Source organism: Carettochelys insculpta, chromosome 1, assembly GCF_033958435.1.
Source record: "Carettochelys insculpta isolate YL-2023 chromosome 1, ASM3395843v1, whole genome shotgun sequence".
In the NCBI taxonomy this organism is placed as follows: Eukaryota; Metazoa; Chordata; order Testudines; family Carettochelyidae; genus Carettochelys; species Carettochelys insculpta.
The window spans coordinates 149,440,656-149,458,241 of record NC_134137.1 but is presented as its reverse complement, the minus strand read 5'-3'; the positions used below and the strand labels follow the sequence as shown (position 1 = coordinate 149,458,241).

The window sequence follows — 17,586 nt, the reverse complement described above, 5'->3', positions numbered from 1 at the left end:
GATCTCAAAACCAAGGACATCTCTGTCTTCTTTTTCCAGCTGGAGAAAGTGAAACACAGGGAGGTGAAGTGACTTACCTTGGGTCACTAAGCTGGGAAGAGATCCCAGGTTTCTTGAGTCCCAGCCCTGTGCTATATCTACTAGATGCACTGCCTCTCCACTGTAGAACACGCTAAAGTAGTGCCTCCAGATGGAAATTTACAGTAAAGCAAATGGGGTTATGTGCTATACTTGGGGTGGACAGCAGTGTGGGAAGGAGAGCGGAGAAGGCAAATGTTTAAATGATGCATTTGAGTTTAAAATGTTTTAAATTAAATAGCATATGAATTAAACTGATTAGTTAATTAACTGATTATTATTTAGTGGGAACCTTCACCATATATTCAAGGTGACTTTCCCCTTTAGCAAAGGATCTATAGAAATGCTATGATTCCCCTTGCAAACACGGGAGGGGAGAGGGTGAATGGGAGAAACACAAAAACAGGGGGAGACCCTGCAAACCCTGCCTGAGAAAGTGAGCTCCAAGTCATCACTGATCTAACCGACGCAGAGGGGTCAAGCCACAATTACCGGGGATGAGCTTGGGTAGGGAGAAATAGAATGTTGTTTAGCGAAAACAGGTAGCAAAAGAATGCAGCCATAACGATATAACAATGTGTATTGGAAAATAATTTCTCCATTAAGTAACTGATCACAGCTGAAAATTCTGGATTAAAATTATTTTCTGTCCTAGGGCCATTTGTGATGAATACTCAGGAAGAGATTATGCAAGCCATTGAAGATTACAGACGGGCAAAAAATGGATTTGAGAGAGCTGCCACCTGGAAGTCAAAGATAGGAAACTAATGATCTGCAATATTAAGAATGTAGCTTGCTACTTCATAGTTACATCATTGGGGTCTGATCCTGCAATCCTTATACATATGAGTAGTTCTGTTGCCTTCAGTGGAACTATTCATATAAATAAAAATGATTAGAACAGGCTGGCAGTATGTATTTAATATACCTAATTACTAAGGAGTGTATGTGTGATTTATGTTTACTGAGGGTAAGGTTCATGTATTTATATGGAAAGCTCATTAAGTCCTTTTCTGTTGTGCTGTATAAAACATATTTCTCTCTTGCTGCAATAAAAAGACTTATTTGTAGTAAATGTATTACTTTATATGGGCTGTTCAAAGAAAATTATTTATTTAAGCTGTTTACTTTCCTTTGTGAAACACCATTAAGCAAATCTTATAGCCCAGAAGATACAAGAGTTTGTGGTCCTCCCCCTTTTTTAAATAAAAGAACTAACTATTGTAATGTGTGCTATGTAAGAACGTGTGCTGAAGTTTCATGTTTCAGGTAATCTTTTTAAAATAATGGCAGTCTAGATTGCATCAGTTAGTTTAAAAACTGCTATGCTATTGGTAGGGACAGAATGGGATTAGAGCCAAAGTTTGACTCTGTTTCTGCCAAAGTCTGTATCAGATTTAAGACACATGCTTCTGCAAGCTTCCACGAGGGTTGTGAAAAAAGTTTTAATACAGAGTTGGATTACAGCTCTCTGTAGCTCAAAACATTGGCCGTTATACTACCATCTTAAAAGGCAGCTGTAGTGCAGAGCACAGAATACAGCACGTTTTCAAATTTTTAGACAACAAATAAATTGAGTCCCTTTGTGAGTCTAGAAGGGAGGCCTTTTAATTAAGTTAATGTGAATCTGTACCTGGTTACTTCTAAGAATATCAGCTGAAACAAAGCAAACCCTTCAAATTTTCTTTAAAATGTACCTAAAGAACAGTCTAGGAAATGACAAATATCTAGGTGAATTATAACTGTGTTGGATGAGACAACTGTTATTTACTCTCTCACATGCATATTCTGTTTGGATTTACAACTGAAATTCTGGAAGCTTTTATTTTTTTTAATTGTTGCAAGAAATGCATTTCAAAACAGAACCTTCCATCTGTATGATATCAACTGCGTAGTAATCGGTGGATCTTAAACATCAGAATGTACAAACCGTGGGCAACCTTGAATATTTTCATAGTGTCTTTTCTGCATCTGCTGCAGGGATCTGATTATGATTATGGACCTATGAAGGTAGGTGGGCTTTAATTTGCTAATAGAGCAAATAATCACAATTGTCTGAGAATATGTGAATGGCATTTCATGAAGTGGCAGTAGTGTCTAATTTTTTTTGTTTACTTGTTTGTTAATATATTTGATGGTAGGAGTAAATGTTATTTATGTACACAGATATGAAGCAAGTAGGGAGGAAGTATTCTGTACTAAATAGTTTAATCTATAATGAGTGTGTTGATAGTTTTGCCCTTTTGCCACTTGAAAATTTTCCACCTTACATAAAATACTCTAATAATGGCTTTAAAAATTTTAAAAAAGACACTTAAAAGTCAGAAAATCAGATTTTCTATAAAAATAGGCTCTTCCTATCATTTTGTGTTGGTTTAATGTCTAGAAAATTACTTACAAGATATAGAAAGTTGTTGTGCAGTCATTTTCCACCATTCCATGTCTCTTCTCACTGTTGTTAGAAGGCTTTACTCAGGTTTTTCACCTATGCAGTGACTAATAATAATACTGGAAAATTACTAGGGATTCAGTTTTCATCTGAATGGGATTTGTAGTTCAAAAATTAAGATGAAGTAGCCGCTTGAATGAAGGATTTTCTGGTTTGAGGAAATGTAAATATGCTCAGACAGTAATTTATAAAGGAAACAAAGTGTCAAATGAGATACCTACTTTGCAGGATTTCCAAGTCGCACTTAATCTAGTGTCACAGAGAGGTAGCCGTGTTAGTCTGTATCTTCACAAAATAAAAAAGCAGTCCTGTAGCAGCTTAAAAACTAACAAAATTATTTATTAGGTGATGAGCTTTCAAGGGGCAAAACATTTCTTCAGTGGGTCTCCAGTGTGTGCTCCTGAGATATTAGCAAGTTCTTGATGTTTTCCCTGAATGCCACTACAGCAGTTAACTTTCGTGTTCTTGAGAACTTCTCCCTTTGCTACGCGATGACCACACAGTAGTCCATAAAACACATTGAATTTTGACCTCTGTATCAAGCATTTAGATTGCACACACAAATGCGGAGGTCCACTACAAGAATAACAATTAACCTTAGTGCATGATGTTAATTTGAAAATGGTAATGACTAGCCCCTCTGAATCCTACTGCAATAAAGTTTTATTTTACAGCATGAGCAGTTTGTACTTTGAAACAACGAAGACCAGTATGATCAGTCTGTTCATGTTCTTTGCACCTTGATTGACAAATCATTGGTGTCTTGCATGTAAGTAACTTTAAATCAGAGAACAGTTTCTAATTAAACTTTAAACGTATGTGTGAGTGGGTACACAATGGAAGTAAAAGATATGATTAGGACTATGTTTGCACATATAACACAGAATACCAATTCCATATATTGTTAGTCCAAGATTTATGTGAGTAAAAAGAATTTCATTGAATTTTGCAACAGTATATGCTTTCCCAGGTATAAATGCAATGGCTTATCCTTAAGTTTTTCTGCATATAGTATGTATACACAGACTGTCATATTGTCTTTTTAACATATGTACAGCTGTAAAAGTTGATATTTGGCTGTACTGTCAGTCACAGTTTGGCCATGATGTATTACTGCAGTACAAGAACAATTGCACTCAGCACTAATGTGAAGATGTAGCATGTCACTCTTCTTAAAAAAAAAAAAAATCTGTGTTTCAAGTAGAGGTTAACATTTGTTAAAACCAAATGTTAACTTCTCTGGTTTCTCATACTGGAAATATTCTTCTCACTTTTATGAAGAGGGAGATTTGTGGCTGAATTTAAAGCACCTTTAAGTTTTTAGATATTTTGCTTCTTGAAACAAAGATTTTGGTATTAATTTGGCATGTACGACAGATGCATTTCCTACCAAGTCTTTATTATAATGATGTTTATTGTAGTCCATAGATTCGGAGCCATTGGGTAGAGAAAATGCCATTTCATTAATCCAGTCTGCCTGAACTTTGCAAAATTCATATCTGTAGCACTTCTAATATTGTCTATTCAAAGACATTTTAGAATAATTTCTGTGCTGGCACTTTGGCCTCTTCCCCCTGTTGCTCCTTTTGGGTAATATCATCTCTTCTATTATGTAGTACAGAAAAGAGAAAATGGACTTGAGGCCATGTGGAGAGAAAATACAGCTATGTGGGATCATATTGTGACCAATTTGTAGCTGTTCAGCTGTTAAGTATTTCTTCCGCATGCAAGTAGCAGTTCTGTCACTCAAGAGGACTAAATATGTAACCAAGGATGCTGTGGACATTACTTTACTTTAGTTGCAGAACACAGAAGATGTGTAGTAATTCATAGCTTGATCTTCTGGAGTTATTTTGAGTCAAAAGAAGTTTTATGTGAGTAACAACTGCAGAATAGAGTTGTGTGTGTCGCACACACGCACACGCGCACACACACACACACACACACACACACACACTAAAGAATGTTAGTTGGGTTGCAAAGTCAAACATGCAAAATCTAGAAAATCCCAGAATTAAGGTTGACTTTTGTATGCTTGTCTTTTCAACCTAAATAATATTTTAACTTACAAAAAAATTTCTTGGAATTTCCCAGATCAAGAAAACTCAGTACCAGCCCTTTACCCCCAGAAATAAGATCATGTGGCATCACACTGACATCCACCTAATTTTCAGCAGGGTTGAAACCTTTAGATCCACTGCACAGACCTCTGCCTCACCAGCTAGTAGAGTCTCTAATAGCAATAACAGGCATCTCCTATACACAGCCCAGCATTAGGGGGAGGATGAGACACACATCCTGCCAGTAGGTTTCACCAATGTTCTCTGGCAACAGAGGGAACTTCAGAACCCCAGGAGCTTTGAGTGCATTCCAGGCTCCATAGGATAATGTTTCTAGTGGGCACAGACCCTTCTGCCCTTTATCCCTACCTAGCATTTCTAACAGTCACTTTTTGAAATGGATATCCCTTTGGTTTTTCAGCTGTGTACAAGGCTGGGAGTTGATGAGTGTTGCAAAAAGCAGATAGAAATACCCCTGGTGAGTGCGTGAGTACTGTTTATGATGAACTTGTACTTCTCTTATCCAGACCCCTTGGGGCCTGACTGGTGCTGGGCGAGAGAATTTGCCAGACGACTGGAGGTTAATATTGTCCAGCACGTCACCAATACTTTCGTTGCTTACTGGGCTCTTAGAAGATATTTAGAGGTAAATTTCAGCTAAATAACAGCACAGAACACTGAGATCCAGGACTGGTGTCTGGAAATAAACTTTAGGGGACTGCGGGAAACTTGGCCACACCCCGGGTAAATGGTCGTCTGGCAAACTAAAATCATGCCAGATTACAGAGTTTGCGGGATCAGAGAGTTCCGGATTAGAGAAGTTCATCTTGTATTATCATCAAAGATTAGAAGGGGATAGGGGTGTGGATACTAAGAAAATGGTCCCTTATTTTTGAAACACTAGGCTGGCAACCCTACGAAGTCCATGTCCCAAGCTTGAACCATGCTGCCCTGTCTTGTCTCTTCAGTTCTGGTTCCTCTTCCCACACCCATTCTCCTCCTCTAACTAGTCCTATTCAGTCCTCTTGCTCCTCCTCCCACCCTTGGTATCCTTGCCCAGGCAGTGCTGGTTTCCTCCTGTGAGCACCAACTTGCTCATTCCCTCTCTCCAAACCCAGTGTCCTTGCCCCCACCGGTCTCCATTCCTCCCTTCCCAGCATCTCCATCTAAGCTGTTTCTCTCCCCATCAATTGTGCACTGATCCCCCTGCCCATCTTTGCCATTCCCTCTGGCTCCAAGTCTATTTCCCACCCTGGGCTCCTCCATCTGTCTGTGTTCCCACCTGGTCAGGCTCCTGGTTCAGTTCTTTTTGCCCAGTTGTCCTCTCACACCCTGGCTCCTTGTTAGATCTATCTCCCCTGGCCAGGACTTTCCAGTCCCAATCTTGAGAGTACCAGGCTCCCTCTCTGCTCCCCCGACCAACCTCTGTCTCTGATCCCTGTCTCCTGCCTTAGGCGCAGTGTTTTCCCCCTCCCTCCCATTCCCATCCCTGGATTACAGTCCCAGACACCGTCTTCCTCCCTGCTAGCTTTCAGTTCCACTCTCCTCCAGCCCCAGACCCTTTATCCTAGTCTAATCCCTTCACCTCAGGTCTGGCTGTTAACTGCTCAGTATCTACTGTGCCTCAGGGTATGTCTACACCACAGTGTTATTTTGAAATTAGGCTGCTACATACAAAAATGCTTTTGGAAATAGCACTTAGCTATTTTGAAATAGTGTTTACACACAATAGAGCCTATTTTGACGTACAGCCATTGGACACACTCTGGCTTATTTAGAAATAGGTTCTATTCCCTGTCTTCAGAGCACCTCTTTCAAAATAGGTCCTCTTCCTTGTACAATGGGGTTTACCAATTTTGAAGTAAACCAACCACTATTTCAAAATTCTTTCAAAATAGCGGTTGCATGGTGTACATGCAAGAATCGTTATTTTGAAATAATGGCTGTTATTTCAAAGTAACTTTGCTTTGTAGACCTACCCTCAGTCCAGAAGATGGAGCATTGCATTCACCAAAGAGACTGGCTGCCTGCTTTCAGTTTTGGGGCCTATGCCTGGCCCAGCCCCCAGCAAACTGCAATTACAATAAAAGTCCTCCTCACCCTTGGTGGGAGCACGCTGACAGAACCTTTGGAAATTTTAGCTGCTAAAGCTGTAAATCATCTCTACTGGCTAGCACGAGTGTTTTGTTTTTCAAAGGCTGATAATTTGAGTGGATTTTCATGGGAATGGCAAAAGGCACATTCCTAACACAAAGGCCACCTACTGGTCAAAATTCAAGTATTTGCTCCACAGCATGGGGGCTAGGGCTTCTCAAATTAAAGGTCACTAGTTTTTAACATAGGCAAAGTGATGTATTTTTCTGTAAATTTATTCATAGAAATGGCTGAAGCTCTTTGGCTGAAACTTTCCAAAACACAAAATTCAGCCTGAGGCATGCATCTGATGAAGTGGGTCTTTGCCCGCGAAAGCTTATGCTCCAAACTATCTGTTAATCTATAAGGTGCCACAAGACTTCTTGTTGTTCTCGAAGCTACAGACTGACATGGCTACCTCTCTGATACTTATCAGGAACAAGTTCACCCTGAAGAGTTAAAGGTTGATAAAGTTCTGATGCATGCAACATTCTTAATAATAGGTATTGCTGCCAGCCCCTTCTCAAATATTGGAAGGTGTCAGTTGTAACTCTACAGATGAGGTTGTGTAGAAAGTGGCACAAATTTGGCAATTCTCTTTCGCTCTTTAATGATTGGATTCAAGCTGCAAAATTTGGCACGCTGACTTCAGGCAACAATCGCATTTTTCAATGTCACTTTTTTATTGTTATGTATGAATTTTTGCTGACGAAACATTAAAAACTTTTCTTGTGTTAAAATTTTATCCTGACAGTCTCTTATTTTTAGGAATCCACTGGCTGAACAACCACAACCATCTTTTCCTGTCTCTCTCCCAGGAATTATTTCTAAGTATTCTAGGCATAGGCCACTTTTTCCAGAATTTTAAAATGTTACAAAAAGATACATTCCTTTTATTCATCAGAACCCAATGCATCTCCACCAAGAAAAGCCAAATGAACTGCTCTTATCTGTCAGCTACTTCTGTTCTCCAACACCATAGCTGACTTTGTAATGGAGCTGCAAGTTCCTTGTCTTTGACAAACTTGGGCTCCAACTTTTCCTGCGCACCCCATCGCCCTGTTTGAAAGGGAAAGTTGAAGCCTAAGTTGTGAGATTCATGGCTCACCTTTTCTGCTGAGGCTGGCTCCCTGTCTCAAACCTCCTGTCGTTATTTGAGAGGAGCCCTGGGCTGATAGACCTGAAGAAGACCTTGGGATAGGAATACTTCTGCTTTGCTTATAGCTCAGTGGTTTGAGCATTGGCCTGCTAAACCTGGGGTTGAAAGTTCAATCCTTGAGGAGGCCATGTAGAGACTGGGGCAAATAGATGTCAGGGAGGGTGCTTGGTCTTACGAAGAGGGCAGGAGACTGGACTAGATGACCTTGTGAGGTCCCCTCCAGTTCTAGAAGATAAGCGTCTCCACTATATTAAATTAAGGTAAAAGATTCCCCAGCGCTTCTTATTTATGCACACTTGTGCAATTAAAGTTGTCCCTTTTCTATGAATCCCACCTTCTACAGTTAAACCTCTAGAGGTCATTTGCAGTTCAACAGCTGTCTGGAAGCCCATCAGACTGGGATTCCCACAGAAAGCTCAACAGAAACCGCCTCCAGAGTATATTTGGTATATCCATTCCTGAGGTATGGCCATCACCAGTCATCCCAATTTGGTCTGCTGCACAACGTGGAGAAATTGGGCCTGTACCTGCCTTCAAATTGACTTCTATTCCCAGGGGCACCAGACTGGAGCATGCCTTATGCCTCTGCAAGCACGGGGTGTGAATGGAAAGGGTTTTCATGTGGTGTGCCAAAGGAGCTTCTACCTTCCTTTCCAAAAGCCAGTCATGCTCAGTTCCTTAATGACCACACTACCATTGTCTTTTGAACAGACATAAACCAACGCTATACATTAGTGCAGTACCATCTATAACCCTGATATGCACATTACCAACATTGGAAGCTGCAGCGTAAGTGTGTGACATTAAATTCAGAGGCTAACCTGCTTAAAGATGTGACTCCCTGAAAAACCCAAGTCCAACTGAGAAGATTTTGGAAATCTGAAACATAGCATCCTAGCTCATTCTCGAGTATCAGCTTTGATCGGTGGCTGTGTTCTGCCTACCCTTCATAAAGAGACCAGTCAGTGAATTTTCTATCACATCTGGCATTCCCTGTGTGGAGGCTGCAACACCTAGAAGCAGAGCCAAACACACCGGGACTGATAAAATGGAATTTCAAATCTGCTGGAAAATATTTCTGTCTTTTAACTAGATGTTTCTTCAGTGTTCCTTATACCCTGCTTTCTTTAACCATTACCAAACTGTTTGAAACTACCACTATGGAACAATGGCTTTCAACAATATTTCTCACCTTTTCTTTACCATTGCAGATATTGTGACTAAAGTTAAAGTTGAGAGTCACAGTGGGTAACATCTTAGAAAGCTTGCTAAATGTTCCTTTGCTTCCCCTTAGGAATCCAATTTCCCTCCAGTAAATCATGCAGAAAGCCAGTTTGTTCCTGGCTTCTATCTCTCATCAACTTTAAAAGCAACAAAGATTAAAGCAGAATTTTGCTTTATTGCCATCTGACACTGCATTATTCCTTGCCTATTTTCTGATTAATTGGTTAGAGAAAACTAATAATGCTATGTTACCTGAGCTACCACAACTCTTTTTTCACCAGAATCAGCAGGAAAAATCCTCTCTGCTGCACCATGTCAGTAGGAAATGTGACATCTGGAGATACAGCAGACCTCTCTTAATATGGCAAGCTGTTCCGGGCAATCAGAAGCAGGCTGGAGAATGAAATGAAGACAGCAGCTAATTAAACATAGACATCAATCTTAACGCACAACTGGAACTCTATAAAGCTGATGGGATGAGGCTGTGGTAGACTGGGGTTGTAAGACATCTTCAAACAATCATATGCTCACCTTTCTGGTGACTGGTGATCACAGTGGAAGAAAAATAAGCAAGTAACTTGGACACAGCAAACATTTACTTACTGATGGTCTTCCTCTGAATCTCTTTCTGATGCCTAGTCCACTTGAGAGACTTGCTTCAGCTGTACGCCCAACAATGAGTCATGAATGTTGTTGCACTGGTGCAAACTCCTAACACAGACAAGCAAAGCAGAAATAAGGGTTGCCTGCTTGGTGATGGGGTAAACTACCCTGGTGCCAAATGGGGCTTGTAGCAGATTTGTGTGTCTGCACTGACGGTTTTGTACTGGCACTCCAGTGGTTTGCTGCAATCCCCAGTGTGCACAAGGCCGGAGCAATGTTTACTCATACCCACAATCCTGACCAGTCACCATCCACTCACACCACTGTACTGTATTGTTATGCACTGTCCCGATCTAGATTTAGTTTTGTTGATGGCTTTTTAAAATCATTATAATTAAAAATCTTGCATTGAAGTTTTATATTGTCAAGTGAAGTGACTGAGGTCTATGCTTATTTTAAGGCCAAAATATAACCATTGCAATATCAAAAGGGGCTTTGAAATAAAGGTCATTTTCAGTCCCTTAAAATTGGCTCTTGCCTTCAAGACGGAATGGAGTGAAGTAGTGCTGGAATAACCTGGCAAGCAGTAAGAGGTGTTCTGCTGCATGGCACGATACCTCTGGGAACTTGCTGGCACACCCTGAAAGCGCACACAATTACAATATCTTTCACATGGTGCCCCCTTCTCCTCTTATTCTGTGCCTGATCCTTTGGCACTACTATGGATCCTGCCCTGTCTCCTCCCCATCCCATGAGGGGTATTGTATAAGGTACTTAAGGGTGCTTTGCAGCTTTGCCTAGCTCTTGCACAGATTGTGCAGGACCAGAGCAGAAGGAGAAAGGTCTTTGTGACATTTCCCCCTAGCCCAACACCGTGCACCCACGTAAGAGCCAGGCAGAATTTGGACTTTGGGGATGACTGTGCAAAGTAAGCATGGTTTTGTGTATGTGTGAGTGAGCAGAAGAGCAAGTAAATACAGCATACAGGTTGCACCTCTCTAGTCCTGCACCCTCAGGACTAGTTGACCAGTGCCCAATCAGAGAATTTGCCCAACCACAGGTCAATATTGTCTGTTGGCATTACTAACACGTCCACTGCTTACTGGGCTCTTAGGAGACAGGGATAAACTGGAGCTAAGTAACAGCACAGGACACTGAGAGCCAGGAATGGTGACTGGAAACAAACTTTATGGGACCGCGAGAAATATGTCTACACCCCTGAGAAGTGGACCTCCAGCTATCTAAAATCATGCTGGACCATGGATGTTGCTGGATCAGAGTGTGCTGGACTAGGGAGGTTCAACATACAGTAGTTTGCTTCAGTTCAAATTACTCAGCTTTTTGAGTTGTATCTATGCACCTACTCCTCCCACCCCCCGCCCCAAAATATGACTTTTACTGTATGATTTTGGTCTTCTGAGCTGGTGAAATAATACCATCAAGGATCCTTGGGATCTAAACAAAACTGTGTCAGGCAGTTGGCTGGAGGTATGCTGTGGAATGGATGGCATTTTGCACAATCAAATGGGTATCACCTTGGGATTTGGAAAGGGATGATTCTAGGGGGTGGCTTTTCAGGTGGCTACAGCTCAGCCATAAGTACTTTCCTAGGTAGGAGTTTGACATAAAGCTGATCGTGCTCCTTTCTCACCACTGACTGCAACAGAGCCATTCGCATAGAACTTAACCCCTACATTTGGCTCCTGTTCAAGGGCAAGTAGGTTGCATCCTGTGGGGATTCTCTTTGTCACACTGCCAGTTGATAATGATGCACATAAATGGTTACCCCCTTTAATCTGAGTTGGAAACATGATTCAGATGTCTTTTCCTTTGGATACTTGACTGAACTGCTAGAGAAATGTTACTTGAGGAAAAAGTACAATTCCAGAAACATGTATGCAATGAGCAAGATAATGTAAGTTCAGTCAGGCAATGTCTGCACTTGCCTGGAAGATTGACCTGCTAAGGGTCAACCTTCCAGGGTTCAGTTTCATGCATCTGGTAGGGACACATGAAATTGACCCATCAGGTGTTGGCATCAACCCCAGTACTCCTCATGGGACATGAGGGGTAAGGGAGGTTAATGGGAGAAACTCCCTGTGACCTTCAGTGAGGACAGCCAGTTAAGTGGATTGCAGTTACATCGATTCTAGCTATGCAGTTGCCAGAGGTAGAATTGTGTGTCTGCAATTGACTGTCCTTCCCTATTGTAGTCATGGCCTCAGTGATGGCAGTTGCTCTGCATTATACAGTGATATTTGGAAACTGCTTTTTTGATTGCCAAAAGAAGTCATGCAGGTCCAGGCTGTTTATTAAAGTAATGCAGGTCAGAACCGGATACTGACGGAAATGGAAAAAACCACAAAAGAAAGTTCTGCTGCATTGAAAGAACATTTATGTATATTTCATATTTTCTAACTCACTTCTCCATCTCTGGGGCAGACCAGACACCTTGTCCAAACCCCTGGGCCTTTCAAACAATGGTCAGCTGCCCAACTAAAATGGCAATTCTGCAGACCGTCATACAACCGTGTAATAGATCATTTCTGAGCATGATAGTCCTGTCGCAGTATTAAACTAGCTCCTAGTATTTGGTATGATGCAATATTACTAATTAGTGTCTAGAGATGAATGCTGTACTGTACCAACCCCATTGTCAATTTGGAATGAAAATATTAATGCATCCCAGCAAAGTACAGGTGAATATGGTATTTATGCAAATGACAGTTTGAAGACTAGCCTGTGCAGTTTAATAAGCGCTACAAAGCAGATTAGTTCCATTTGGCTCATACTAACTTAGACAGTCCAGTGCACTTGTGAGAGAATTCACCGCTGCCCCTTCAGAGCCCAGTGATTAGCTTTTGCATGGGGAAGAGAGAGAGAGATAAGGAATCCACTACCTCAGCTCCTGTGGGCAAGTGGGCTGAGCCAGGGGGCAGGTTCCATTACCTCCAGTCCCAATTCTTTCCTCTTCCTGCCTCCCCCAGCTGTCCTCCTTGCTTCTTCTCCCCAGTCGTCTTCCCACTGAGACAGTCAGTTTCCCCACTCTGTGGTTTTCCATCTAGGGTTTTTGAGAGTCTTTCCTCCAGGCTCTTCTTCAGGCTCTCCCCATACAAGTAGGAGGTAGTCTGGCTGCAGCAGCCTCAGCAGCCCCCCAGTGCTGCTCCTGCTGATACAGTTCCTTAGTCCCACAAGGATCTGGACTGAAGGTCTAGAGGAGGGGGCAGTGGGCAACACATATATGTGTAAGACAATAATTCAGAGGAAAACACGGGTCCCAATCATGGAAGGAAGGAAGGAATGGGGTTGGCATCTACCCTACTCAGGTATAACCCCTACAGGTGTCCTGAGCACCTCCTGAGAAGAAGAATTGATGGAGATCAGATCCATACCTGCCAAACACTATTACTCCTTTGGAATGGTCCCTGCATCCATAATGGCAGTGGTCCAGAAGCTCCCCATGATGGCAGGAGAGAGATTGAGGTTCTCCTATGGATCCTTTGCACTAATCTAGCTGGAATATGGGAGATCCCTGCACTGCTGCATCAGGCGCAGTTTATATTTAACTAGGACTGCTGTCCCTGTGATCAGTATCCAGAATGGTATGTGGTTTGTGGTCTCCTGGCCAGCAGCATTTCAGTAAGAAATCTGAGAGGTCTGTAGTGCAGCTGTGTGAAATGTTCAGGTATGTCTTCACAATGTGGAAGAGTGATCCCTTTTGGGATGTTGACTTAGCATGTCTGGTAGGGACATGCTAAATCAAGTGCAGAGGGTGCCCCCGTCAGTGCTGGTACTCCTGCTCCTCAGGAAGGGAAAGGGAAATGGATGGGAGCTTTTGCTCCTGTTGACCTGCTGCAATAGAAATAGTGCAAAAGCTCAAATAAAGGTATGTCAACTTCAGCTACCTAATTAACGTTGCTGGAGTTGCCTATCATAGCTCAGTTTTCCCCTATAGTTTAAACCTGGCCTTGGTTACAAATTCTAAACACACTCTTCATTGAAGGACTGCTGTCACTCATAACCCTTGCAACCTGATTCTGAGAAGAAGTGTTAAATGAGAGAGGAAGCTGATTCCCTAAAACTTCCCCTGCTCCTTTCCACAAGCTGACATTTGCCTCCCCACCTTCTACTACAAGAGAGATTACAGGCTGAAACTCTCCCGGCTGGCACGCTCTCATCTGGCAACATCCATGGTCTACCAGGACCATGAATATGGCTGGAGAGTTCCAATTGCACAGGCCTGGAGCAGAGCCACACAGGTGGCAGGGAGTCCTGCTGGCAGCTCGCTCTGGAGAGCCCCACAACTAGCCCTATAGCGTGGAGCCTAGCCAGGGTCAGAGAGCTCCACTATGGGCAGCCTGGCTGAGGCTGGGGAGCCCCATGACACAGAGTCAAACTAGGGAGCCCTGCTAGGCCAGGGAGCCCCATAGCAGCCCTGTGGTGGTGGGGGTCCCCAGCAGGACTGAAGCACCCCAGCAGCCTGGGGGCAGGGAGCTGGGGGTAGCAAGGAAGGGAGCCCAGCCAACACGCTGGCATCTTCCCAACCTCCAGGGCAGCCCAGAGGCCTGACCTCCCTGGTCTGGGAAATTCCCTCTTTTGGGATCACTCAAGTGCTGAGAGTGCCAGGCCAGGGAGGTACAACCTACACTGACTAAAGTGGGTGGTGATATATTTGTGAGCATCCTTTTGATAAAATATTAGCAACAATTAACTGCAGCAAGCATGACAAAAATTGAATTGACCTGCATTTATTTATGCCTTTACTTTCAAATCTCATGAGAATTTGTAGGCTTTTGGGGGTTAGGGTTTTTTTTTTTTCTTTTCCTTTGCATTTTTTGCTTTTTTCAGATGAAAGGCTCAGGGTTAAACCCAGGTAGGAACCAAAGCATATTATGTGGCATATGTCTCTGTGAGCTTTGCTAGCTTAAGCATGCTGTTAAATTGCTAGAAGTCCAATCTGCATCTGCTGTAGCTTTACAAATGATGCAATTGCTGTGGACCAAGTCAATCAAAATGTAGAACAGCTGCCTCCGTGAAGTCACAGTCTAACTAAAAAAAATTTTGCTGTGAAAACACATCGCATTCAGCTAAGTCAGTAGCCATTTTGTGACTGTTTTTGTATCTATGAATGCTAAGATTAAGAAAGAGAAGGTTAATTAAACTTCACACCTCAAGGAGTGAGTTACTAAAATATGGGAGATAGGAAGGAACTTTTACCTCGGGGATGGGATCACCCAGTTGGAAGATGAGCGTGTTTCCCTGTCTCTGGCCATTGTTCCAAGAAGGTGCTGCCAAGATTTTTAATGAGGGATTCCCTGGAATGTTGCCCCTTGGTCAGAGAGAGACATGTCACATTCCCTGTGTAGAATATTCCCTCAATACAAATCCATCAAGCCCAACCTCCATTATGCAAACTCCTGACAAAAACCTGATTGTTCTGACATATTTTTTGTTCCCCAGAATCCACCCATTACACACTCCTACTCCTCTAAATCAATCCATCCTTCCATGCCTGGTATTGGGCTCAGCACCTCGCAATCCGCCATGTCCCATTGCACTTCCTTGCGCCATGGGGGCAGGGGCAGTTGTTGTCCTGCAGCTTCTTTTACAGTAGTGGTGGTGGGCAAGCTGTCCTGCTCTCTGACTGTGGAAGGACTGAGGTTGTAGCTACACTACGAGATAAATTCAAATTTCAAGTCTTCAGCTTGATAGTGAAACGTGACTGTCTTCATGTGTGTTACTGTTAACTTGATTTATAGAGACATAATGCCGATTACTGAACATTGATTTTGTGGACACATATAGCGTCTATCTCAAATTTAAAATCTTGAATCAAGGCTAATGTGGAAGCACCATATCCTTAATTCGTATTTGTTGGCCTCCAGAAGTGTCCTGTATGTATCCCACAAAGCTATGCAGTGACCCTCCAAGTATGGCCACTTTGTCCTGCACTGCGAAGTTTGGATTGAATTTCAATGAAAATTGGAATTGGAATTTAGCAGCCCAGCCCTGCAAATAAAAAGGGTGTCCATTATGAAAAAATCTCTTTGCCCATCATGTTGCACAGCATGAGTAGCCATGCATTGAAGCTGTAGGGACTACATGGCAAATTGCCTTTATGGCCCTAAAACTGCAAGGGCAGATGCAAGAGATCACTGCTGTAAAGAGTTAGTCTGTATTTTCAAAAACAACAAGAAGTCCTGTGGCACCTTATAGACTAACAGATATTTTGGAGCATAAGCTTTCGTGGACAAGGACCTGCTTTGTTAAATGCTCCATGAAAGCTTGTGCTCCAAAATATCTGTCAGCCTGTAAGGTGCCAGAGGACTTCTTGTTGCTGTAAAGAGCATATTCAGGCTGAATACTTTACCGGGGGAAGCCAGCCATAGCGTTTTGGAGTGTATTGCTGTTATCCGTCCATGATTATCACACCATTTTACACAGGGCACACTGGAGATTTGGTGGTATACCCCAACCATAACTGACACATTTTATATAACTAGTGCGTACTGGGGAGGGGAGATTTTTTAGTCACGTCCAACATCCGGTGGTAGAAAATAGCCTAGCTGCCTATTCTTGTCAATCCTAGCACATCATTTGTACACAATGGGTTTACATTTTCAAGATTATCTTTGCAAAAGGAAGAGCTAGAGATGACCTTCCAGGAAATTAAACTGGTTGCAAAATTGGCTCTGTCAAAAAGCAGCTTTCATGAGTGTCTCCAGCTCACCACTACCTTGGCCCTGCTGTAGTAATGATAACAAACTATGTGGTCTGAATGAAAGGGAAATTTGAATAAAATTGGATCATTTATACTTTTTTCTCAACTCTTAAGAAGCAAATGTCCTTTTATATTGCAAGAGAGTTGAGCAGCAATGTTCAGATAGCTTAAGTCCAGGTTACTGAGTCTGTGAATAGCTTCAGGAGTGGCTTGGTATAAGGCTGACGTGCTACAAGCAACCAGTCCAAGTGGGCGCTGATTTACAATGTGGCCGGTTGTTTGGGACTGGTTTGCACAGTCACACTGCCTTGTTTCTCATCATGTAGAGCTGTGAAAGATGACCGCATCTGCGGCGCAAAGTTCTGCAATGGTCCAAAAGAGACTATTGTTTGAGTGGCAGGTTGAAGTGCTGGTCTTCTATTGTGGGGTTGGCAATCAGATGTATGAATTGGACATTAGCATTACCACAGAACTCTTCCCAGTACGTAACGAGGAGGTTTTAAGAGCTTTTGCCTGGTCTCCAAAAACTCTTGTGAAATTCAGATGTGTCTTTAGAAGTTTCAAGTCAGCCATGTTCACCTGTACTCATGAGCTGCAGGTATGTATCACTCAATTTTGGACAAAGGCAAATGTACCACCATCAACAACCGCTGAATGAGTGTTCATTTTAACCCATCATGGCATGAAGTCACATGTTGAGAGATTTGATAAACAAGCATCAGCCAGACAGGTGCATAATATTCACCAGGCAAATAGTGACCACTTAAATCTAGAATGACGTAATGCACCTTTACTGTGTGAGTATTAACCCAGGCTTCTGATAACAGAGCAAGAGGCTAACAGCTTCAGGATCAGCCCATTTCATTCAAGACAGCCATGTTAAAATTGGAACTGTATTACTAGAAAGGCAAAACAAGCAAGTATTTTATGATCACACTGGTCATTAGCAAAGTGTTGGATTGGCAAACTATTGAAGCTAATGTGCAAACAAATTATTTTGGTAATTTGTAATGTCTAACATTCATAATAATATTTAGAGCCAAGTAGTCCACAGAGGATAGTGTTACAGATAGGAATTTGTGTGTCATGATTTCATAGCTAATAAAGACCCAGGAATATTGTTCAGATGGAATGTCAAGAAATAGGAATTTCCATAATG

The 17,586-nt window shown here is 42.3% G+C and overlaps 2 protein-coding genes across 4 annotated transcripts in view; both read left to right on the top strand.

The window, feature by feature from the left end:
- The window catches only part of PIR (pirin), an 87,150-nt gene extending 85,825 nt beyond the window's left edge, over positions 1-1,325 (top strand). For both annotated transcript variants that reach the window (XM_074993399.1, XM_074993406.1), the window contains exon 10: positions 734-1,325. In XM_074993399.1, coding sequence (XP_074849500.1) covers positions 734-846 — 113 coding nt within the window. In that variant the 3' untranslated portion in view covers positions 847-1,325. The remainder of the gene's footprint in view (positions 1-733) is intronic.
- A 196-nt stretch (positions 1,326-1,521) lies between these two features.
- Positions 1,522-17,586, top strand: part of VEGFD (vascular endothelial growth factor D) — a 43,293-nt gene continuing 27,228 nt past the window's right edge. Inside the window, exon 1 of one of the 2 annotated variants that reach the window (XM_074993389.1) lies at positions 1,522-2,088. In XM_074993389.1, the coding sequence (XP_074849490.1) occupies positions 1,999-2,088 (90 nt within the window). In that variant the 5' untranslated portion in view covers positions 1,522-1,998. The remainder of the gene's footprint in view (positions 2,089-17,586) is intronic. The other variant, XM_074993380.1, reaches the window with a different exon arrangement.